Source organism: Lissotriton helveticus, chromosome 1_1 (genome assembly GCF_964261635.1).
Source record: "Lissotriton helveticus chromosome 1_1, aLisHel1.1, whole genome shotgun sequence".
Classification (NCBI taxonomy): domain Eukaryota; kingdom Metazoa; phylum Chordata; class Amphibia; order Caudata; family Salamandridae; genus Lissotriton; species Lissotriton helveticus.
The window spans coordinates 1,432,084,953-1,432,109,438 of NC_136057.1; the positions used below are offsets into that span (position 1 = coordinate 1,432,084,953).

General features: G+C 43.5%; 1 protein-coding gene across 2 annotated transcripts in view; it reads left to right on the forward strand.

Annotated features, from left to right (window-relative positions):
• The window catches only part of LOC144826880 (A.superbus venom factor 1-like), a 1,649,148-nt gene that overhangs the window by 138,735 nt on the left and 1,485,927 nt on the right, over positions 1 to 24,486 (forward strand). For both annotated transcript variants that reach the window (XM_078685340.1, XM_078685347.1), the window contains 4 exons: positions 9,784 to 9,884; positions 21,955 to 22,037; positions 22,632 to 22,722; positions 24,236 to 24,338. In XM_078685340.1, coding sequence (XP_078541466.1) covers positions 9,784 to 9,884; positions 21,955 to 22,037; positions 22,632 to 22,722; positions 24,236 to 24,338 — 378 coding nt within the window. The remainder of the gene's footprint in view (positions 1 to 9,783; positions 9,885 to 21,954; positions 22,038 to 22,631; positions 22,723 to 24,235; positions 24,339 to 24,486) is intronic.

Below are 24,486 nucleotides of genomic sequence, written 5' to 3' on the forward strand. Positions count from 1 at the left end.
ACCAGAGACTTTTTGCGCATGGGCAAAGTGGGCTCTGCCCCAGGGTCCCAGACTTTCAGGGGGCCCCTTGATAAAACCAGCTCTGTTCTGTAGAGTCTTGCCCTGATGCCATTAAATGATTCTTGAACAGATTGTTTTAAATAAAACTTTCCTTCGCTTTTTTTAAATATTTGTGATGTGTGGTTCGAGCAGGTCGGCGTGGCGTCGTTGGCTCAACATCCTGTGATACTGGGGTTTGGGGGAAAATCATTAATCTCCCCGTGCCTAACAAAAAAGTATGTAGTTCTTTCCAGTGCGTCCCTGTGTATTTTGTTCCATCGTGGACTTTGCAAACTCACTATTAATCCTGTTAGTTAGTTCTCAATGTTCATGATGAAATGAACTAAATACTTTTTTGTTAACACTCTGAAGTGCTTCAAAAAGTGTTAATGTTTATATAGCGGGAACGCGACCCGAAAGTATTATCACAGCTGGCTTTAAATGAGCGTGCCAGTCAGTTCTTGACTTTGTGTGTATGAGGACTGGAGGTAGGACACTGACTGATACTGATTGTGTCCTCTGTGTGTACTGACTGGCGCGCTCATGTAAAGCCAGCTGCGCTAATACTTCCGGGTCGCGTTCCCGCTATATAAAGATTAACACTTTTTGAAATGCAGAGTGACTACTTCTCTAGATTTTGTGGACAGAAAGTGAACAATACGTTAATCATAATATTTCTTCTTGAATGTTTCTGTTCAGTTGTTTGTTTAGTTGTTTGCAGTTTAAATTAAAAAAATCTGTGAGGTTCTCTGCATTGTATCTTGAAGTCTGTTTGAAGCTCTGTGGTTATACTGAATAAGCAGCTACCATGTTGTTGGTATGTGACATGTCTTTATTAATGTAATAACTGCACTTTCACAATTGCTTTATTAACCTTCTTGCTTCTCACATTTGCTTGAAAATGCACCATTTATCCACTCTTTTTTCAAAATGTTCTCAGGGAGAGAACCTCCCCCCGAACCCTCCTTTAATGGTACCATTTTCAAACGTCACCAGCCACCACTGTTTGTCAGTCGAGTTTTTATGTAATTCCAGGTTTGGGTTAGGCTTTCAAAGTTTCATGTTGTTGTTCATTAATGTAAATTCTAATTCTGACCCTTCATAGTTATTCTTCAGCCATAGGCAGTTCCTGAGACAATAGGACCACTCTTTGGCATTGTTCTGATTGCTGCCGTTCCTGAGACAAAAGGATCTCTCCTTGGCATTGTTCTTATTGCTGCAGTTCCTGAGACAATAGGATCACTCCTTGGCATCGTTCTGATTGCTGCCTCAATTAAATAATCTGTGTTTGACATTATTGTTACAAATGGCAAAGCTTATATGGTAAGAGGGTTTCCTACGTTCTCATTAGAACTTTGAGAAAGACAATATAGAGATATTTCATTTAAATGTTGAAGGTTTCAAATCGAAATATGCCATATTTTTGGGAGATGGGGCAAAGTGGCAGGTGGTGGGCCTGGTCACTGGGGGGGGCCCCCTCCATGTGTTTTGCAGGGGGGCCCCTTCAAGTTTCGTTACGCCACTGTCCGCTCTCTTAGCCTGGGCAGGGGCAGCAGGGCTGCTAGTGCTACTACCTCACGTGCAGAAGAAATGTGAGAGGGGGGGGAGGCGGCACTCACTCAACTCGCGCAACTAACTCGCACTCGCAAAAACGAAAACACCACTGCCCTGACGTGACGCCGGTGATGACACTCACACTGCTATGACACATGAAACAAGCATTGGCATGGCCAATAGGTCTCGCTTGTGGGACCTTAGAAGTATTTTGTTTTGCAGCACAATATCCTTGTAACTAAATACTTATAAGGTCCCACAAGCGAGACCTATTGGCTATGCCAATGCTTGTTTCCTCCTCTAGCCTTCTGCCATCATTCCAAATCCAAATAACTGACTAACCTATCCACCACTTAAAATGTACTTGCATGTTTCACTAAAATAATTCAACTCTAATCCTCTATGGGTCCCGGCGTAGCGTGCTACTCGCCGAAAAAACAAACGCTTTAACGCCTCGTCAGGGGTAGTAAGCGCAATATAAATGCAATTACAATACACTAAAACATTCAGCGCGAGTTCGCTGTGGTAAAGGAGACGGAGTGTGAGGAGGCTTTACCGTCGCTTGGCCCCTAGCGTGACAGTCTGCTAGCAATATTCATTCATTTCTCCGTGGATTGGATTATTGCAGCTGTGTAGCCCTAGATTATATCAGGCAATCGCATGATGATGAGTCTGTGAAGCGACGCCTTTGCTTGGAGTGCACGCCCCCTCCCTCGCCAACACGCACGCACGCGGACAGGCAAGTATTCTCCTGCGTCACCCCTGTCGCAGAAAGCCCACCCAAGTCTGTTATACCTATAATGCAGGCTTAAAAAGAACTTTTGAAAGAGTAAACAAAAGGCATTCTTTTTTCTTGACTTTTGTGTCGTTGGGGCGCACGTTCCAACCATTTTCCTCCGCTTACGCAATTATAGCAAACAAAAGCGTCGTTTTCGCGGCACACGCGAATCTCAGCCTTTTCTACCAGTCAGTGTTTTGCTTCTGAACTGTTTGGCACAAGCTGAGGTCCTCGTCTGTCGTGTTTAATCACGAGTCCTTTGTGGGAACCATCACGTGCTCTGAAAGCAGCAGCGCTGAGGGAAGAGCACAGCATGAGAGAATGTCTTCGTTTCCGTGTCTGCATCTCAATGCCGCTCTTAGCCAGACCCTCGTACTTTGTTATATTTAATGAGTGTTGATGATGTGGCGCTTTTGAATGTTCGACCACCATTACTAGCTGCGTGTAATTTAGGGAAGTTGGCAGCCATTGCAGTGCTCGGTTACTTTGACCGTTGTTAAGGTATTGTTGCCAGGGCCAGTGGCGTACCAAGGATTCCATAGACCCTAGTGGGAGCATGCTGCTAGGGGAGGAGAAGCCATGGCTGTGAATGCTCGTGCATGTTTGCTCACGTGATTCACGTGAACTGCAAGAAAACGCCGGGCTGAAAGCCCTTAGTTTGAACAGGATTTTGCCGACATGAATTCTCGCTCCGCTCGATGCGCATGCGCGCATCGATAGGTCGCGAGACCTAAAAACACGCTGCGGCCGCCGGCCGGGCCTGGGGCTGCAGATAGTACGAGTACAAGAGAATAAAGGTATATACCGATACCATATATTTATTTTTACAAAACCTAATCATCTATGTGGGTGTACGCGCAGTAGACCCGGCCCTGACATTTAGGTGCCGGTGCTAAGCACCGGAAAGCACCGGCACAAATTAAGCACTGCGTGAGTCACCCCTGATAGTTCTCCATGTATACTGCGGGACATCAGTGGTGAAAAAAGAGTCCACAGCATATTTCTATTTTGAGACTACGACGTTCTCCACTATATGTCCCGCAAACCGATATTTCACTTACATGGAGGCAGGGCACATTTAATTTAAGGAGGCATGCTTGAGTTGCCTGACCAAGTATATTCCGTAACCAAAACTTCCAATTATTGTGGTTGTTAGCATCAGTAATTAGAAACTCTGGATTAATTATACAGCAATTATTTTCAGGCACCCACTTTCAATCATTGAACAAAGAGATTGCCCCAATATTATCTTTGGTGTTGCAAACTGAACTGTCTTTGTTCCCACAAGCATGGAAACTTGAAAAAGCTCGTCCAGTACTGCATAAAAGCCTCCGCTGGCCACACGCCACGCAGATTGAATGTAAATCACACATTTATGAATCGATAAACCCGCATTACAATCTAGAAGTCGGATATATCTACAGGCAACAGCTTTCTACCCCCGGCTGCCAACATCACGAAGGAGGAACCTCGCTGTGCCTGGAAACGTACGCGTTCAAAAATATCCTCGGTACCACACGGGATAGAGCACCAACCTGTAACAAAGCAGAGCCCACATGTTATGACAGGTAATATACAAAATCACAAAGTGACGTTACTGGATGGCAACTCAATTACAGAAATAACAAGCCCAATCCTCTGTAAAACAAAAATCAAACCCAAACTAACATCCTACTAAACAAGCATTTGCAATGCAATAGGTCTCGCATTATTAAAGTTAGAGCTATTGGCATTGTAAATGGCAATGCCTTTTATTTATGTTTTTGTTTTTAAACATTTACACTCCTTTTACAAGAAGCATTAGTTCGGAAAGTTATTCAATCCTTGCACTGTGAACACAAATGCTACAGGTAGTCAAACTATTTACTTGACTGGTAAAAGAGACTATGCAATGGCCGAACAATGCATAAGCTTAGAAGCAACTCGGATGCCCTTATAGGCAGCAGTAACACACTCAGACTACAAAGCGCATGCAGCTGAATAATGCAAAAGGGTATGTGCTGATGTCCTTGTTTGTTTTCGAATGCACCCGTTATTGTTATGTTCGCATGTGATTTGTAACACACTCATCCCACAGCACGAATCAGAGTATAGATTATTAGTGACTGACAACAGATCTGCAGAGATTTGAATGGCTCGGCCCACATATGCCCCTGCATACTAATAATGTTCGGGAAGAGAAGCTTCGAGGTATGCATACCGCCTGATGTATGTACACTCATGTCCCAGTCACATTCCCTGATGACATTCCACAGAGCCAACTCCGTCCTTCGCTTAGGTCGGTCGCCCTTCGCTGTCTGCCCCTAGCCCGCCCCCTATCCGAGGGACCTGCAGAACAATCGACTTAGGCTGAGCCTTGTAGCCCCACAATGAGGGGGTCTTTACCTGGTCTATGGGCAGCTGCACGGCCAAAAAGGAGCCAGCAAAGAACACCAAAGCACAAGTGAACCAATAGTAAGGAGCAGGCGGGATTTCACTCGGTAGAGGGAATACAACAGGTCTTGCAGACAGTGCATGCGCTGATGCTCGACCTAAAAATGGGGGACTGAAGAAGTCCAGTTGAGTTGGACCTACTGTTTCCTGATGACCAACAGGACAGTGGTGTCATACCCCTTGGTTGATGTTTGAGGTTTGACTTTCCCTCTAAAAAAAAGTACACCTTGACTGTTGTATGTACTGAGGCAGCAAAGGTTTTTGCTAAAGTACATTGCCCATTTAGTTTAAGTATTGACAAAGTTTGGTTTGGTGGGAGTTTAATGGAATACGTAGATGCTGCCCAATATTTTCCATTGTACCTACAGTGGCTCTTTGGAGAAGTGCTATCACACGAGGTGCTGTACACTCCGTTTCGTCTGCCAGCATTATTGTTATTGCAGTTTCCTTGTCTTCCAACTTAAATAGCTCTTAGCCAGATACCATCTGCATGATGTGCTTAAACCTACTTCGTAGAGTTAGTAAGGTGGCGTCTGCCAATTTGTGGTGAGCCAGTGATCAAATACTAGAAAGAGCTTGTGATGCTGTTGAGCAACAAACAGAAATAGAGTCAATGATGGGCTTATCAGTTACTTCTTACAGCGAAGTCCTTCTCTATACAGACGAGATGTAGAAACAGGCCTATAGACCTTCCAGAGTAGCAGATAGAAGGAGGATTGCGCTCGTAACTTTGGAATCTGTAACAAATGGTTTCTTAACATTATTCTCCTTTACTCTTGTTTATGCGTGGGTGGATTGATGGTAAGGTTCGCCCACGCCTTCCAGGAGGGACAGCAATTACTGATGTAAGAGCGCTCCGGGTACGATTTATTTGGGAATGTAGGCCTTGCTACTAGGGTGACTGTATGGTTTAGAGGAGGTGGGAGGGCAGTAAAGATTGTGCTAAAGAGTTGGCTGTGGGGGAGATGCAGGGAATGGTGCAGTCTGCTCGGTGTGAGGGAGTAACAAGGAATAGTGCAGGATCGCTCAGTGTGAGGGAGAGTAAAGCCAGACCAGAATGGTGTAAAACTGCTTAATCTGAGGAAGTGTTATGGAATGGTGCAGGACGGGGGATGTGGTGGAGTAGTAAGAATATACAGGACTGCTCAATGTGAAAGGGTAGCAGGAGGTGTGGCATGATGACCTCACAAAGTAAAGGAGTGGTAAGGAATGGTGAGGGGCCACTCAATGTGAAGGGGGTAGTAAGAAAAGATGCTGGACTGCTGCTGACTGGGAGGTACTTCTAGGGTTGGTACAAGACCCCTCGCTTGGCGTGATCCGTAGGATGTAGAAAGTTGACCCTGTAAATGAATGGCGGATCTTAAGACAGTCTGCTTTAAACTCCCTGGCTGCACTCTGCTTTTCAATTAAGTGCTTCATTTTCAATGAGACACTACATAAAAAAATAGGCGTTGACACCTACTGCATCCTGGGTCCATGTTTTGAAATCCTGCTTATGCAAGGTGCTGTATCTTTTGTCAGGCCTTCCTGGATTTTTGAGCTTGGCCATTTAGCTCTGCGTGCATAGGCTTGGTGTCTTTTCCTGATATCACAGGATATTGGGAAGGATGGGAGTGTAGAAGCCAGTGTTCTCCACCATATATCGCGGTTCTTATAAGTCCCCATAGTGGTTTATTTTCATGATTTTAGTTGTTTCTCCAGGAGTAGGAGAATTTTGCACTTGTGCCCTGCATGGGAACCCTGAGCCGTCCATGTCGGGTAACAAGCCTACAGACCATGTTCCCCCTCCACCACTTAACGACCGCACAGGCCTAGTCTGTCACTTCCCAGTGATCAGGGCTTGTAAGTAAGTATGAATGTATCTTGGGATTTTGGCTTTTTGTCTGACGTCGGTTTGTACACATGTGCAGCCAAACGGGCTTCCCCAGCACGAGACACAGACGGAAACACGCCGGGGGAATCCCACACCCACACTCGCACCATGGCAACCCCAGAACAGCAACAAACCTATCTTTTGACCGCTAATGTGATCCGGCTGCATGGCGGGTTCCGATGCGCAGTTAACAAGTTTCGTATGGACCAGGTGCGAGGAGGCGCAGAGCTGCTTTGGCTGGAGCGTCTGGTCACTGCGCATGCGCGTTCGAGCCAGTTCCTTTGGGCGGGACTTCCGTCTTCGGAAGTCCCGCGCACGCGCCCACGGAGTGCCTGAGAGCGGGGCTCCCATGCCCGAGGGAGAGCCCCGGCTACAGAAGTCCCGAATGGCGGTAAGTGGGGCTTACTTCTAGGGGGGAGGGGGGTGCGCTTGTGTGTGTGTGTGTGTGTGTGTATGTGTGCGATGGCGGTAGCGGGGGGGAGGGGGGTCTTTGTATGTGTGCGTGCGAGTGTGTAGGTGCGCTGGTGTGTGTGTGGGGGGGTCTCTGTGTGTGCGTGTAGGTGCGCTAGTGTGTGTGTAGGTGCGGCGGCGACGGGGGTGTGTGTGTGTGTGCCTGTGTATGCGTGTGGCTGTGTATGCGTGTGTGCGCATGCGTGAGTGTGGGTGCGCGTGCACGCAGTCAAATCCAGCACAAGAGAAGCGCGTGGCACCCTTTTGTCTCTCATTCCCCCAAGACCAGCAGCTATAAGTCTCCAGCCTGGACGCATCCTTCGGATGCTAATTCCAGGCGAGACCTAAAAAGTCCAAATGACGGTCGACAGTGAAAATTGCTAAAAGCCTAAACAATATAACTACGAAGAGGAAGGCATGGCGAAAAAAAGTACCCAAATACAACTGTGGAATTAGGAGGAGGTGGGAGGGAGGAAAACTATATTTAAATGTAATCAGTTATGGTGCCGAAACTACACACAGACATACAGAAACAGCACAGTAAACAAAGATATAAAGTAGTCCCCAGAGAACAGAAAAAAGAACTGTAGTGTGATGAGACAGTACTAAGTCCCTGCTGCATGGGAGAAACGGAAGAGAGAAAGGAGTGACAAAGAGGCAAGACTGACCACTGGCAAGCAATGATCTTTGAAGGACATTGAAACAGACAAATCAAAGGCTGGGGAATGGCTTTAACCCAACATAAGAAATTAAAATAGGTCTTGAATGCTCAACCTTAAAACTGACCAGTGCAGGTCTTAACAAACTTCACAGAATATTTACAAGAGTTTATTGCAACAGGAACAACACTTTTTATGACGTTTCTGTGGCAATAAACCCTTTGCCTTATTTACAAGGCAGCGTTAAGCCACTTAACGTGGCTTAATGCAGCCTTGCAAATAAGTCCCTCTTTCACGCAGCACTTAGCGTAAAAGGGGCCAGCAATGGGTGTTGTGGTGGGCGTTTCACCGCAACACCCATTGCTTTTTGATGCTGCCCCCTATCTACAAGGGTGGCGTAAATATAGGGCAGTGCCAAAATTAAAACAAAAAAAACCTGGCTTAACATGGCGAAACGAGGAGAAATTAATCATTTCTCCTCATTCTTTCTGTTTTTATGTGTGCTGCATTGTGCAGCACACATAGAAACAACAAAGCACCATGAATGATTGTTTATGTGCAGGAAGGTGTCCCTTCCTGAAAATAAACAATCATTTAAAAAATGACAATTGGCAACTTCTATGTGTGCTGCACAATGCAGCACACATAGGAGTTACAAATCACCATTAGTGATTGTTTATGTGCAGGGCGGGACACCTTACTGCCCATAAACAATCACTCCCTCAGTGCGGGCACCCTTGCACTTTGGTGCAAGGATGCCTGCGTTGGCGCTAGGTAGCTGAATTTAGCGCCAGCACTAGGGAAAATGGAGAGGTTCTCAGTATCATTGTAAATATGGTGCATCCCTGCATTTTCAGAATAGCGGAGGGCAGCATTAGCAATCATGGCTTAATGCTGCGCTCCGCTATTCTGTTGAGCGCAGAATTAGCAATCATGGCTTAATGCTGCGCTCCGCCATTCTCGTGTAAATACGCCCCTTCGTTTGATATTCACTGAACGTGTTGCCTAAAAAATAGGACTGCATTCTTCTCCCACTCTATCAGGAAAAAAGAGTTCTAAAAACAAAATGACTTCTTTATCAAAATAGCCAAAAGCTCTGGTTAAATAAACTCAAGATAAGACATACAGACTCCCCCTTATGAGCTGCATGGTTAATTATGATATGTGTGGAACTGCTGTTACCACACATATCAGAAAATATGAGTTTTGTGTTGAATACAGGCAGGTCAAACCAGAAATAGTTATAGGGGGAAATGCCCAATATTTTCTGATGATGTGGATTTCCGTGCTTTGGTGCAGTAAGCACCAAAATCTGCATGTTATTCCGAGGGGTAGTATATATCACACCAATAAATCCCTACTCAATTGAGATGGATTTAAGTAGGTGAGATAAATCCCAAAAAATTACCAGACCACTGGTAATTAGGATCACAGTCTAATTTTCAGATGATCATCAAAGAATCTGATAAATAATGGCTGATTCTCCATTCACAGTTTTAGAAATGTAAAAGTCTATTAATCTGCTCAAGTCGACAGGCTGTTTTTGCTTTTTAATCTGAGGATACTCCTGTGCAAGAGAAAATAAAAATGGGGCAAGTGTCTTTGAGGCCTGTATTATCACTCAATAGTCCTCTTTTCACAGAAACAAAAGCCTGGCTCCCATGTTTTGGGTGGTATCCCTAACACCACAAGATATAGAAAATGTGTCCATATCTTTGCGCAGACCTAGTGATCAGCTGTCAACATGGCCTTCGTTCTCAAGGAGGAGGGCCATGGAGGGAGCTGACCTACCTGACCATTATTCTGTGACAACCAAAAAGGTATAGTCTTAAAGAGGAATTGACAGTCTGCTGTACAAACATTCAAACGGATCAAAGAGCATTCATCTCTAAGGTTATCAGGGTCAACTTGCACGCCAAAACACCAGTTGTAAAAGAGTTATCTTTTGACACCACTGTTGCAGCTTCTCCTAATGTGTAGGACTTATTTCTCCCCAGACCCCGGAAGGCATCATTGTTAGAAGAGACCTGATCGAACCAACTGGTCATAACAGCGGCGGCATATTGTCAAAGTTCCACAAATTACCTCAAATAATCAAGTAAGTGTACCTCTACCTGTCTCAAAAGGAAGTCAATAAAACTAAAGATACAGAGCTAAGTGTTGTGCTATGTAACAAGCATCACCAATTGCAGTAAATGCCCTATCTTTCCTGGCATTGAATACAGATCAGGGAAACTGGCGTTGCCTTTATTGGGTGCATAGACCTAAAACTGAGACAGAGCACTTGAACATAGAGAAGAACAAGTTACTTACCTTCAGTAACACAATATCCGAACATAGAGAAGAACAAATTACTTACCTTCAGTAACACACAATGTCTAGCTGCGGATTCCTTCTTTTCTCTCCGGATCCAGTCTGATGCCTGTTAAATTCTAAGGAAAGGAATTTGCAGCTAGTAGTCTCTATCAGGTAATAACGTTCAGGCACAAACTCACATCTGTACTTGGACATTGCTACATTGAAAGGCAGGCAAGCGGGTTGAAACTACCGATCTGTTTTTCACTGCAAAGAAACTGGCAGATCTTTGAGAAGAGGTCTGAGATCTGCCAACAGACAGGTGCTTTGAGTGTCTGAACCCCCCTGTTGGAAAATACGAAGTCGGAATTCTGACTCCCCTCCCCTTTGTGGAGCTTCTACAACAAGTACTCTGTTTCATCACCACCTCGCACCTGGTCAACAATCTGGCACCTCCCACTACGAATGCAAATGCACTTTTAATTAAGGTGCATGGGAAAATAAGTTACCTCATTTACATGGACCACTCCCCATGACGATGAAGTAATGCCTTTTTGGAGTGAAGCCGGCACTATCCATTATATAGAAGGCACAATTTATGCTGCATCTGCAACCTTTGATGCTACTGAAGAACTGGGATTTCAAGTACCCAGCGGCGTCAGGGACACGCCCAAAGTCCTCTGGGTTCCCTTGCCTTGGTATACAGAGACACTGAATACTTCTAGGTGGCGTCAGAGATCAAATTTATTAGCTGCAGCTAGTAGCAGAAATCCCAGTAATACAACACGGTGCACAACTCAAGAAACTGCTCAATTTTACTAAGGCGAGACAACCCTATTTATACACAAAAAGGTACATTTAAAATGCACGCCCCTGCACCAAAATTCAACCAATTGAAAATACATGACATCACACAGCATCATATAGTAAAGCTCATTTTACAGTGTCCCAACCCACAAGTTAATATTTAGGCATATCTAAATATTAATCCGGAAGGCCCGGACAAACCCTTAATTGAAAGCGTAACCCATGAAATGAAGAAACAGAAAAGAAAAGTAGTTTCAGATAATGTGCAAGATAACAGAAACGTAAAGAAACTTAAAAGTTAACAAATGTCTTGAATGGTGATTGGGAAAGTGTATAACAATCTTGCAGGGAAATTGGCTTGGCAGGGTCAATTCCAGGAGAAAGGCCAGCTTCTAAAATTAACTCCAGCGCACGAAGGAAACCTTAGTTAATGTACACATGACCCACAAAAGGTCAGACTGCTTTGCTCGCAGACTAACTTCTGAGGCCTACGTAAAAGGCAACACCAGTTGGCAGTCATGACGCATGGCAAAAACCCATGTTTAGAAAAGAAAGTCGTGCACTTTAAAAGCACGCAAAATCACAGAACCTCAGCCCCTCCTTTTGCCATTACGTAGGTAATAGCCTAAACTCATGTCAATCTGAATCTAGGTCTATATCTATTCTCATCAGGTCATCAAGGTGTTGCTGTAACATCATCTTATTATCCTTCACTTCTCTCGGGACTGGTCTTCTCACACAGATCATAGCACAAAGACTACAAATGGCGGGACCACACTGGATGCATAAACAACACGAAAAAAGGATCGCTAACGCCATACCAAGGAACATCAAAATCTTCCATCCCCATTTGGACAACAATTCCCATAACCATCCCATCAACAACCAGTCTCCTTCGTCCACATGAATAGACTCTGAGATCTTATGTAGTCTAGAGATGGCTTGGTACACTGTCGGGGCATTATCTGGTATGAAAACGCAGCAACTAGATCTAATCAATTTGCATACCCCACCTCTATCTGCAAGTATAATATCTAAAACAAAACGGTTCTGTAATGTCATAAGGCGATCGCTTGAAGCTCAGCTGTAATATTGCTAAGGGCACCTGCAGTCTCATTTATAGTGGCCTCAACCACTCTCGTAAGCTGACGAATATTCCTACTATTAGCCAGAGGACCCCAAAAGGGTAGGAAACCCTTAAAGAAGTCTCCAGCTTCTTGTGCGACAGTATCTTTCGCATCGATTACACCTCTACCATATCTTGTCTTATGGTAATCGGAAACAGCAGTGTATGTAGGGGGAAGCAAAAATGCCACGTAACATGTGCCAGAAAAATCAGATGGCAACCATGTGTATGCTCTATCATGACAAACAAAATACGTGCCTTTGGCTGGCACGAACAGAGGAGATTTCTGAGACGTATAAACGTATGTGTGAACACACACACTCTTACCAAGCTTTGCTCTTGGATTCTGACCATTACCTTGCAAACAAAGATGATCTCGGTGGGGTATAATCCAAATAGGAGTCTTTGTTTCTCCGTCAAGCTAACACTATATGTCGTCTTATTCCAACCGACATATGCTCGTACCTCATCTTTAGGGACAGCATTATACGCGTCAATATCTCTAATCATATCGACTATTCCCCGTATCAAAGCATTCTTGCTCACGTTATCGTTAAGAGAACGCACTGGAGAGGCTTCGTTCGCATAGATAAACATCGATTGGAGTGCCCAAACTGACCCATTAGGTGAAAAAGGCAAAACCAAATATGGCATTCCCTTGTCTGTAGTATGTGGCATAAGACCACACACCCAACAATTCGTGGTATTTATGACAAGCTGATGCTGATGCAACATCTGTATAAACAAATTATTCACAAATTCTGATCTTCGTGTCTGTTCATGTTCAGGTAACGTATGAAACTCATGTGGAGATGCAGTAGAAAAAGAAAGAGTAGATTGGGAGGTAGATGTAAGCGGCAATTGTGTGACATAGAAAATCCAACCCACACAAGCTAACGTAATATTCACAAGCATAAAGAAACACATTATTAAAAAACATTTGCTACGAACCAATGTACACATTTTCATTTTGAAACCACTTTTCTCAACACCTTTCTCAGACCCAAAAGACTCCATCCTCTAACCGTGCTGTTCGCGGCGGTTGGGTGTTCCGTGCTAAGGAATGCGTCTGTCAGTCCAGGGAACCCCCTGGGACCAACCAGAACCTTGACCTTGTGTCTTCGGCTTGCACTCCCAAGTCTTTACACCGCGACCTTATAGCTGAGTCCGGATGGTGACTCGAAAAAGGAAAAAGCAAAAAAAAAAGTCTCTTGATCTGACGAGGTGTAATTCACTATATAAAAAATTCCAGTTTCAACTTTATTTGTCCATATGTACAGTCTTTCGCGGTCTTAGATCGTAGCGTTCTTTATTAGGTACAGTTGGATCCTTAAATAAAAGTTCCGGATTGGTGGTGTCAATCTTTAGATGAGGAGGCACAGCATCTTGCAGAACATCATCATCCTCGCGTTCTGACCGTGTCCATGTCAAATGAGCATCACTAAATGGAACAAATCTAGCAGTTTTTTCACATTCAGAATCGGCTATACCTCCCCTCACCCACTTGTCATATGGTAAGGGCAATGGAACTCTTTTACAGTGGGTGGCATGCACCCAGTTTTTTTTACCAGCTACTCTAACAGCAGTTCTAGTGACCAGAAGAACTAAGTAGGGACCAGTCCATCTCGGTTCCAGATTCTTGGTGCGCTGGAAATTCTTAACCAGAACGTAGTGTCCAGGTTCAATGGAATGGCCTGGATCTGTAGTAGCTGTCGGTAAACTGTCATGGACCTGTTGGTGGAGAACACGTAATTTAGCAGTCAAGTCATGTAAGTAATCCACCAACATAGGGTACTCAATACTGCTGTATTCTTTAGGACGAGGCACACCCCAAACATTCGCAGGACGACCAAACACAATTTCATACGGACTAAGTCCCACTCGAGAATGCACAGTCGTCCTTGTTGACAAAAGAGCCAACGGCAAGGCATCCGGCCATGTAAGACCAGTGCTCGCTTGTACCTTAGCTAATTTCAGCTTCAAGGTACCATTGTAACATTCAACAAGTCCAGCAGACTGGGGGTGATTTGCTGCATGGAACTTTTGATTTATTCCCAATCCAGCACACACTTTCTTCATGATTTGACCCACAAATTCACTCCCATTGTCCGACCATACAATTCTCGGCAAACCATACCTAGGGAAGTACTCTCTCAGCAAAACCTTGGCTGTAGACAAGGCAGTATTATCTTTTAGGGGGTAGGCCTCTATCCACCTGGAAAAAGCACAAACAACCACAAGGACATACTTCAAATTATTGCATCTCTCCATGTGAATGTAGTCTAACTATATCACTTCAAACGGATACGTTGGAGGAGCAAAATGACCAGCTGGAGTTGGAGTTCCCTTAACAGGATTATACTTCAGACAAATCATACAATGTTTCACCACGTTCTCTGCACATTTCGGAATTCCAGCATTCTGCCAAACTGGAGCCAACAACTTGCATATTCCCTTCGAACTTATGTGAGCCATTCCATGAGCCATAGTAACCACTGGGAGCACATACGCATCAGGCAACAACCATCGCTGGTGTTCTGACAACTCAACCCAACAACCTGTCGAATCCAACATACCCGTAGTCTCTCTCCAAACACTCACTTCTTTCTCAGTCGCTTCAGCCTGAATCGTTTTCACACTTTCTATTGTGTCTTCACACATTCCAACAGCCATAACCCAATTAGCTGGGCCTGCAACATACATACGGCTCATCATGTCTTTCGCCGTTTCCTTCGCAACTTCATCTGCAAACGCATTCCCTTGACCAACATCGTCCACAACTTTCTTATGCGCACTACACTTCACAATTGCAATCTGCTTTGGGAGAGTGAGAGATTCCAAAAGTTCATTCACCAACTGCCCATGCTGTATTTTTGTCCCATGCGAAGTAAGGAACCCACGCTCTCTCCACAAACGCCCAAAACTATGGGCAACACCAAACGCATACTGACTATCGGTGTAAACATTCACTCGCTTTCCTTCTGACAACCACACGCTCTAGTCAGTGCAATCAACTCTGCTGCTTGCGCAGAATTCTGTGGTATGCGTGCTGTCTCAACAACTGTATGTAAAGTTGTAATAGCATACGCTGCAGTCGTTTCACCATTCGGAAGCTTAAAACACGAACCATCTACCCATAGGGTACCATCAACATCCGTAAGGAGAGTATCCCTTAGATCGACTCTAGCTTTCGTTTCTTCCTCTGTACGAAGAAAACAATCATGCTGTTCCTGAGGATCCGTCTCTGTAGAGATCGGTAACAACGTAGCTGGATTCAGCACATTACATCGTTTAATGTGAACATGACTAGCCAACAATGTCAACTCGTAACCTGACAGACGTGCACTAGTAAGGTGCTGTGTCTTAGTCCTGTTCAATAAAGTATCCACTGCATGTAGGACCATCACAATCAACGTATTGTCCAATACCAAACCAGCAGATTGTCGAATAGAAACAGCCGCTGCAGCTGTAGCTCTCAGACAACTCGGCAACGCCTTAGCAACTGGGTCTAACGTTGCTGAAAAATACGCGCTTGTCCCCAAATGGTTGTATCAACAGTGACAACGCACAACCTTCTCTCTCGTGCACGTACAACGTGAAAGGCTTACTATAATCTGGAGTACCCAACACAGGAGCCGAACACAATGCATCGCGTAGTTCAGAAAAACCTTTCTGACATTCGTCAGACCAAGGAAGAGGATGCGGAGTATCTTTCAGAGTCAATGCCAACAGTGGTTTCGCTAGCAAGGAAAAATTGGGGATCCACTGTCTACAATATGATGTAATACCTAAAAAAGCACGCACTTCTCTCTGTGTGGATGGTACATTCATTTGCGCAATCGCTTGAATTTGTTCTGGGGTCAATCTCCTTCCCTCCTTGGACAAGAGATGACCTAAGTAGGTCACTTCTTGGCGACAATATTGCAACTTTGAAGGTGACACTTTATGATGAAGGTCAGACAAATACCGCAACAAAGAAAGAGTAGCCTTTTTACAAATCTATTCATCATCAGCAGTAATCAACAAATCATCGACGTACTGAATAAGAGTAGCACCAACAGGTAACACAAAACCGTCAAGCTGAGTTTTCAACGCTTGACTATAGATGGAGGGACTTTCACAATACCCTTGGGAGCTCTCTTAAACCGGAAGCTTCGGCCTCCTAAAGAGAAGCCAAAAATATCCCTGCTCTCCTCAGCAATAGGAATACTGAAGAAAGCATTCTTCAAATCGATGACAGAAAACCAAGCTGCCGAAGCAGGAATCAAAGTCAACAGTGATATCGGGTACCACAGGAAACTGTGGCACTACTATCTTATTGACCTCTCGAAGGTCGATCACAAACCTGTACACAGGTGGCTGAGAAGCATCAGTACATTTAAGGACAGGCAAAACAGGACTGTTACACACATTACCTCATGTTTCCTCAACTACACCCTTCTCAACCAGATCATAGACAATCGCTAAAAGAGCTCTCTCACCATCGCTCGAAACCTTGTATTGGGGAATACGAGGTAGCCTAGCATTTGACTTAAGGGTGACAACATAATGTGGAATCTGCAAAAGACCAACATCATTTGGACCCGTAGCCCAAAGTGTATCAGGAAGCGAATGCAATTCCAGTGGCAAACAATCCTTAGACAAATATATTGGAGAAATCACTTTCTTACCAAGGGTAAGTTGTACTCCTGAAGGAGAACAATGCAATGACGCATACAATCTTTTCAGCAAGTCCAAACCCAACAGATTCTCACCACAACCAGTGGTTAAAATAAGTGGAGCTTCCAATTCACAAGGGCCAATGGGACAAAGGGCTAGAAACCGGATTCCGAACTGGGGCGCCTGAAAATCCTACTGAAACATTGGTCAAGCCAGACAAAGGTGCGCCAGGAAGTTTAGACTGCATAATAGAACTCTTCATCGCACCAGTATCCAAAAGAAAAGGTTCTACCACACCTGATGTAATCACTTCAACATAAGGTCCACTCTGGTCTACTGGAACTGACACTACTCCCTCTGTTTGTCCTTGGCTGTCCTAGTTATCAATATTACCAGAACTCTCACCTTCGACTTAGTAATCCTCAACATAATACTGGGCGGACTGACCACTCGGAACATTCTGTCTGTCAAAATAATTCGCAGAATTCTGTAGGGAAGAGGAAAGCTCATTCTGAGGGATCACACCACGTCCCCTTCCCCTAGGAGCTTGCTGAAAACTACTACGACCTCTCTGACCAGATACACCATTCGCACACTGTAACAAAGCCGGGCAACTATTCTTGTAATGACCTTCCTCTCTGCAATAAGCACACTGATTAGGGCCAGGAAAGATTCGCGGAGCATAGGGCTCAGGCTTCTGTAACAATCTCTGAAATTGTGGAGGTTGCTGAAACTGAGGCTGATTTTGACGAGGCGGATAAGCTTGCTGCAAAAGAACTTTCGTCTTTAACTCTTTAGTTTTCTTCTCCACTTTATCCTTCTCATCTTTATCCCTATTCTCGTAATATTGTGCAGTAGCCAATATCTGGGCCGACGAAGAGACAGCCCATGAACTCTCAGAGTCCTTTAACTTATTAGAAAGTTCGGGAAGCAAATTAAAGACAAATGTATCCACAAACAACCTTTGACCACCCTCCGTACTCATATCCTGACCACTATGATCAATAAACGTCTCTTAACCTAGTGAAGAAATCAGATACACTCTAGTCTTTCTTCTGCTTACATGCTGCTAACTTATCCCAATTTACTCGTAAAGCGGGCATCATCGTTTTCATCAGATTAATAATTCTACCTGGTAATTCTGAAACTAGAGGTTCAGGTTTAGCACCTCCCTCCTGTCTACCATCTGCGGCAACAATATTCGCCCAGGTATCACCAAATTCAGCAGCATGATTCTCATGACGAATCTTCGCCCACAAAGGTTGGGGGACTACATTACCCATTAACATATCGATGTCAGCTAAATTCATAATACACGCTTCAACTGTCTGGGACAACTCCTTGTAATAACCAGCAGGATTCTTACGAGGGTCAGGTAAGGTCTGCTTAAGAGCCAAGACCTCTGCTCTCTTCCAAGGGACATGTACCCATATTTGCTGAAAATGTGCCGGAGCGGCCTGAATACCCAAATTTACATTAGCCTGAACTGCTTCTTTCCATACAGGAGGAACTTCTCTCATAGGATACTGTCTCGCTTTTCTTATAACAAAGGAATCAGGTTCGTACAATGTCTGAGGCGGAAGGCTAAATCTAAAAGCCAGTATCGTCTCTACGGCATCTGTAATATCAGATTCCACTATCATCCCTTTAGCAAAATCCGACTGAACATCAAGTAGTTCCTGCGGGATCAAACCCAAATCATTATCTTCCCATTCCTGACGCAAAAACATACACATCACATTAAAAACATACCTTTGCTTAGGCGGCTCCCATTGAAAGAAAACATCCATAACCGCTGGCAAACTATACTTGAGGCATTTATAATCCATTTACGAGCCAACAAATCCAACACAGCCCGTTCCTCGGAACCAGGAAGCTGACTACGACTCTGCTTACGCTCCGAAACAGGGGTCATATTCAGTGACCCAAACAATGGTGACAACAAATTAGAAACCGTTTCTGTCATTCGTTTTCGAACAGAAGGAGAAGAAGCAGACATACGAACAGGAGAATAAGTATTTTGAGGCAAAGAAGGTGTAGGGACAAGAACAGTAGAAATCGAAGATGCAGAAGCAGTAGGCAAAGGAGTTTGAGGGAAAGCTGGTAGCAAGGCTGGCGACCCTAGAATGGGTTGCACAGGAGGAGGCAAACCATCTGTAGAGCACCGGGTGGCTGAACAACAGCAGGAGGTTGAACAACAAAGGGTGGAACAACCGGGGATAATAGAGGCACAGTTCACCCTGCACATAGGGAGGTGGAAATCTCAGTAAATGAGAGATCAAAGGATCTTTTTCAAGGTCTTCAATCACTTTTGGAGGAGAAGATGGCAAGGCCGGATAACATTTATCTATGGCCATACAACGCTGTCTATCTAAAACTTCACTCGCACGCTCTTCTCCCTCTTCCTTAAACTGTCTAGCTGCTTGTAGTACTGACATATTCTTATCTTTCCTATCTCTCTTTGCTTGTTTAATTTCTCTCTGTTTGGCTTCCTTACGCCAAAGGCGGAAAGAGTCAAACATTGCCGGCCGGGCTTTCTTCTTAAATAGCTTAACTTCTAGATTGTCTAAAATCTCTGTTTCAAAACTACCATGTGGGGGCCATTGCAAAACACCATCCTTTTTAGTGTAGTGGACCCATACTTCATTATAAGTAATTGGACCCACTCCGTGTTTAGAATAGAGCTCATAAGTCGGAGTTCCAACCGGAGGTATCGGACATGAATCCTCCAATCGGGAATCCCTGTTACTACCACAAACAAACCAATTACCAAATTTACCAAGACCAGGCATCTTGCTCACTAGTCTGGTTTCAAACTTCAAAGGGAATCAAAAAATGATACACTCATAAATATACAAGCCCTTCGGCTTTGGGTACTGCAGCAACCAAATCAAAACCAAGGAACCAGAAAAAGTTGTGGGAGCGACCCACTTATACTTAACCAAATATCTGTCACGCCACCAGAAGACCGTCTATCGTCTCGCTTTACAAACATCAATCGGAGGGTCCAAGACAAGGCGACAGTCAGGGCAGCAGTCCTTCGTAGCCGTTGGAAAGCGGGAAGCCTCGCAGAAAAGACCTTCGGTCCACGTCGACATGCAGGGGTCGATGAAGTGGGGGCCCTCCTCCAGAGTTTCCTCATGTGGCTCCTCGCAATCTTCGGGCTTGGACCGGTACCACTAAAGTCGTCCCACGTTGGCCGCGCCAACTGAAGAACTGGGATTTCAAGTACCCAGCGGCGTCAGGGACTCGCCCAAAGTCCTCTGGGTTCCCTTGCCTTGGTATACAGAGACACGGAATACTTCTAGGTGGCGTCAGAGATCAAATTTATTAGATGCAGCTAGTAGCAGAAATCCCAGCAATACAACACGGTGTACAACTCAAGAAACTGCTCAATTTTACCAAGGCGAGACATCCCTATTTATACACAAAAAAGTACAATTAAAATGCACGCCCCTGCACCAAAATTCAACCAATAGAAAATACATGACATCACACAGCATCATATAGTAAAGCTCATTTTACAGTGTCCCAACCCACAAGTTAATATTTAGGCATATCTAAATAATAATCTGGAAGGCCCGGACAAACCCTTAATTGAAAGCGTAACCCATGAAATGAAGAAACAGTAAAGAAAAGTAGTTTCAGATAATGTGCAAGATAACAGAAACGTAAAGAAACTTAAAAGTTAACAAATGTCTTGAATGGTGATTGGGAAAGTGGATAACGATCTTGCAGGGAAATTGGCTTGGCAGGGTCATGTCCAGGTGAAAGGCCAGCTTCTAAAATTAACTCCAGCGCACAAAGGAAACCTTAGTTAATGTACACATGACCCACAAAAGGTCAGACTGCTTTGCTCGCAGACTAACTTCTGAGGCCTACGTAAAAGGCAACACCAGATGGCAGTCACGACGCATGGCAAAAACCCATGTTTAGAAAAGAAATTTGTGCACTTTAAAAGCACGCAAAATCACAGAACCTCACTACCAAAGTGCCGTGATGTAAAAGGCCATCATAACAACCTGTTGCACCCCTGGGCCAAGTTGTTTAATACCGCCCTCACAAGTTATCCTGAGATGTTCAATTTCTCCTTATGGAAACAGCAAAACGAAATGTAGCTGCCTAGCGCCAACACAGGCACCCTTGTACCGTAGTGCAAGAGTGTCTGTGTTGCAGGGTAAGAATGTTTAGGTGCAGGAAGGTGTGCCTTCCTGCACATAAACAATCATTTAAAAATATGAGGGTTTGCAACTTCTTTGTGTCCTGAATTAAGCAGCACACATAGAAGTTACAAAACACCATTTATAGATTGTTTATGTGGAGGAAGGGACACCTTCCCGCACATAAAAATTCTTACCCTGCAACACAGACACTCTTGCCCTATCTTACAAGGGTGCCTGTGTTGGCGCTAGGCAGCTAAATTTTGTGCAATTGCAGGGGGAAACGAAGGGCTGCACCATATTGTTGAATATATGGTGCAACCCTGTGGTCCAGAAGTGGCGAGGTGTGGCGTAAGCCAAGAAGGCTAACACCACGGTCCGTCACTTCTATTGTAAATATGCCCCGAGTTCTCTATGATTGGTGCTTGTCTGCAAAGGCACAGCTAAGCTAAAAAAATGTTATAGAATATGCCCATAGTTATTGCAGTGGCTCATACTCATACTGTGTGAGGAATAATAGCAACACATTTGAAATGTAATGATTTCATAAACAGCAAATTGATGAATTTCACCCAATTATGCTAGTAAATTTCTATTTGGACACATCCCTGCGCTTGATCTCATTAGACCATGCATGCATACAGAAACTCACTAACCCTGCTTTTAAGACTGACACATCTTGATGACACATGCACTAAATCGGCTACTTATCACTATTGAGACTAAGACAGTTCTTTCACGGGTCACCCAAACTGATAAATTTAATAGGCCTTAACAGTGATGCATTGATTGCACCTTCTGTCTCTTGGTTTTCTATGCTGACAGGTGACATATTAAACGCATGCTATGGTCATCATGCCCAACACAAAAACCCTTCTCATATAGGCAAGAGTACAATTCAGCATTCTTCCAGTTGAGCACAGTCTTACACAGTATCATCCCTTCCACCAAGGCGAATCAGCTTATTGTCAGGATTTTGAAGCAACATATCAATTAAACTACAATTCAATACAATAAACATGATAAAACTCAGCTCTCTCACTTGGGCAGTGTGTGATAATGAATCTGAAATCCTAAATAAAAGTTAAGGCAGCTGTAATACTCACAATTCTTCTTTTCAGTCTTGGGACCTGGACAATTATAGCCCGGTTTGAAGATTCCCCTCTGCAGAAGTATACCACCCAGTTTGAAGTCAAAGAGTACGGTAAGGACACTCTGTGATATCCTTTTAGATGTCACAATGATTGTGTGCAAAAAAAAAGCAGAGTTGCAAAATGTAGCTGCATAAAAGATGGGGCAAAAAGTCACAGTTAACATATATTAGCCAATGAATACAGAGTATATTGAGTGAGGTCGAAAATAAAGTGCATTCGTGACCCACATAAGATTTTAAAGTTTATATTTTAATATATATCTGACCTTTGTCTAGTCCTCACCAACTCCTATGAGTTGGTACTTCTAGCTTGTGACAAAAAACACAGACAAAGGTCATTTTGTCATCACGTATTATCCCTTGTCCTACCATTTATCCTACAGATACACCTGGCCTTGCACTGTGACCCTAAACTGATCCCTTATAATAACTCAAATCCATAACCCAAACCCTCATCTCAACTTTAACCCTTTACCCAAACAATTAAGCTCAACCATTCCCAGGCCCTTTTTATATCACAATATTTAATAATGTGTGTTTTATTATTTAATGCAAACCTTCACCATGTCGACTTCTTTCTCTACTTAGTAGATTTACTCCCAAGAAATGGCACGCATTAAACTTTATCTTCTGTTCCTCCTGTAGTGCTGCCCAGTTTTGAAGTTTCCTTAAAACCAAAGATTACCTTTTTCTATGTTGATGGTGATGAAGAAGTGATTGTGGACATCACAGCAAGGTAAATTCTTGACAGAAAAAAGAGAAAGCTTGTTTCCGAAACCCCTTATTTGTTACATATGTCTTTGTTGTTCTTACCTGTTCGACACTGGCATGTAGGAGCCTGGTGCATTTCCCAGTTAATTGCATATAATTCGTTTTTATGACTTTTCACCAAGGGCCAGACAAGGAAATGCCCGCGGTTCAGGATGCCGAGGGAGACAGGATGATGATATATTCTGTAAAATCTTTGCACACCATTTAAGTGTTTTTATTCACAACATACCATTGCTGCTTTTGACCTTTGTAAGCACAACTTACAAAAAGAAATGAGATCAGCAACTCACTGAAGAATGAGAGCATCTTGTGTGACGTGGTCCACAGTTTGTACTGAAGGATTGCCTCCCCCGATCTGGAAAATTCCTGCATTACTACAGATAATTTTTTTCTATGCAATATGAAATATTTACTCAGCCCTTTTGGGAAAAAAATCCCATCAATTCTTGCTTGTTCTCAAAGTTCTACTGAAGAACTTCCATTATTACCTGGTCTGTTATCAAAGTCCTACTGGAGCATTGGTATGTATATGCTGAGCTCCAACCTGAGTAAATACAGTTTTTTACCAGAGTCATATCTCAAATTAGAACCAGCTGATTTTCATAAAATGTAGATGTAAAACTGCAATCTGACTAGTAAAGGATACATCCTGTCTGCTCTCAAAGGATGGCAAAGAACGACAAAAAAATCCAATCTTTCTTTCCATCTCCCAAACACCGGTTAGAAAATTATCTGCTTTCAAAGTCCTGTAAATTTTGTTCAATTTGTTATGGCCTATCTTAAAGCTCCAATTACAGAACTCTCCATCCGATGTTGTACATGTTTAAAATTCCTTTTAACTGTGAAATTTCTGTTTTAGACTATATGTAAACAATCTATTAATAATATGAATTATCAATCTGATCTGGAAATTCGCAAAGACCAACTAAAAGCAACTGCTTCTATTTAGCCTATTCGCGGAGTCCTACTGTTGAACAATCCAATTTAAACTTGTCTTTTTTTGTCCATGAAACAACAATTTTTGTGTTCTGTCCCATTCTTAAAAGTATTCTAAAAGGACATTTGATCCAATCTTGAATATTCTTAAAGTCCTACTGAATAATGCTCTACATGAACGGATCTGTTGTTCCTCTCCTGCTACAGAACACTATCTAATCAGGTCAATAACCCCTGCACATTGTTTGGCTACATACCCTGTTGAATGCTAGCTTCCATGTAAAGTAAACTAATATTCAATACTCCCGCAGTTCATGACCAGAATAATATTTTCATGCATTCTGTGGCCTTCTCACCCCACTGTTTAAAAATTCTATATGTTCTGGATTACCCTAACATTTCAGTTACTGTGTGGACCTATTACACTTTGAAGCCCACTGTAACTTTAAGTCTTTCTATCTATTCCAATTTATAGCCACACTCTAGCTGAACTACACATTCAATACTCCAGGGATAAACTCAACACTCTTCTCTTCCAACAGGTATATGTATGGGAAGCCATTAGAAGGTGATGCCTTTGTTGTTTTCGGGGTAAAATTTGATGATGAAAAGAAAAGCATGTCAACATCACTTCAAAGAATTGAGGTAAAATCTGCAATAGAAAATCATGTTATCTTGATGTCCACACGTTTTGTCATTTTGCTTGATTACAATGCCAAGGCACCACTTATGCTCTTGCTCAACTTATATGACTGTGATGTGTATACTTACACATACACAGTGTTGCCTATAC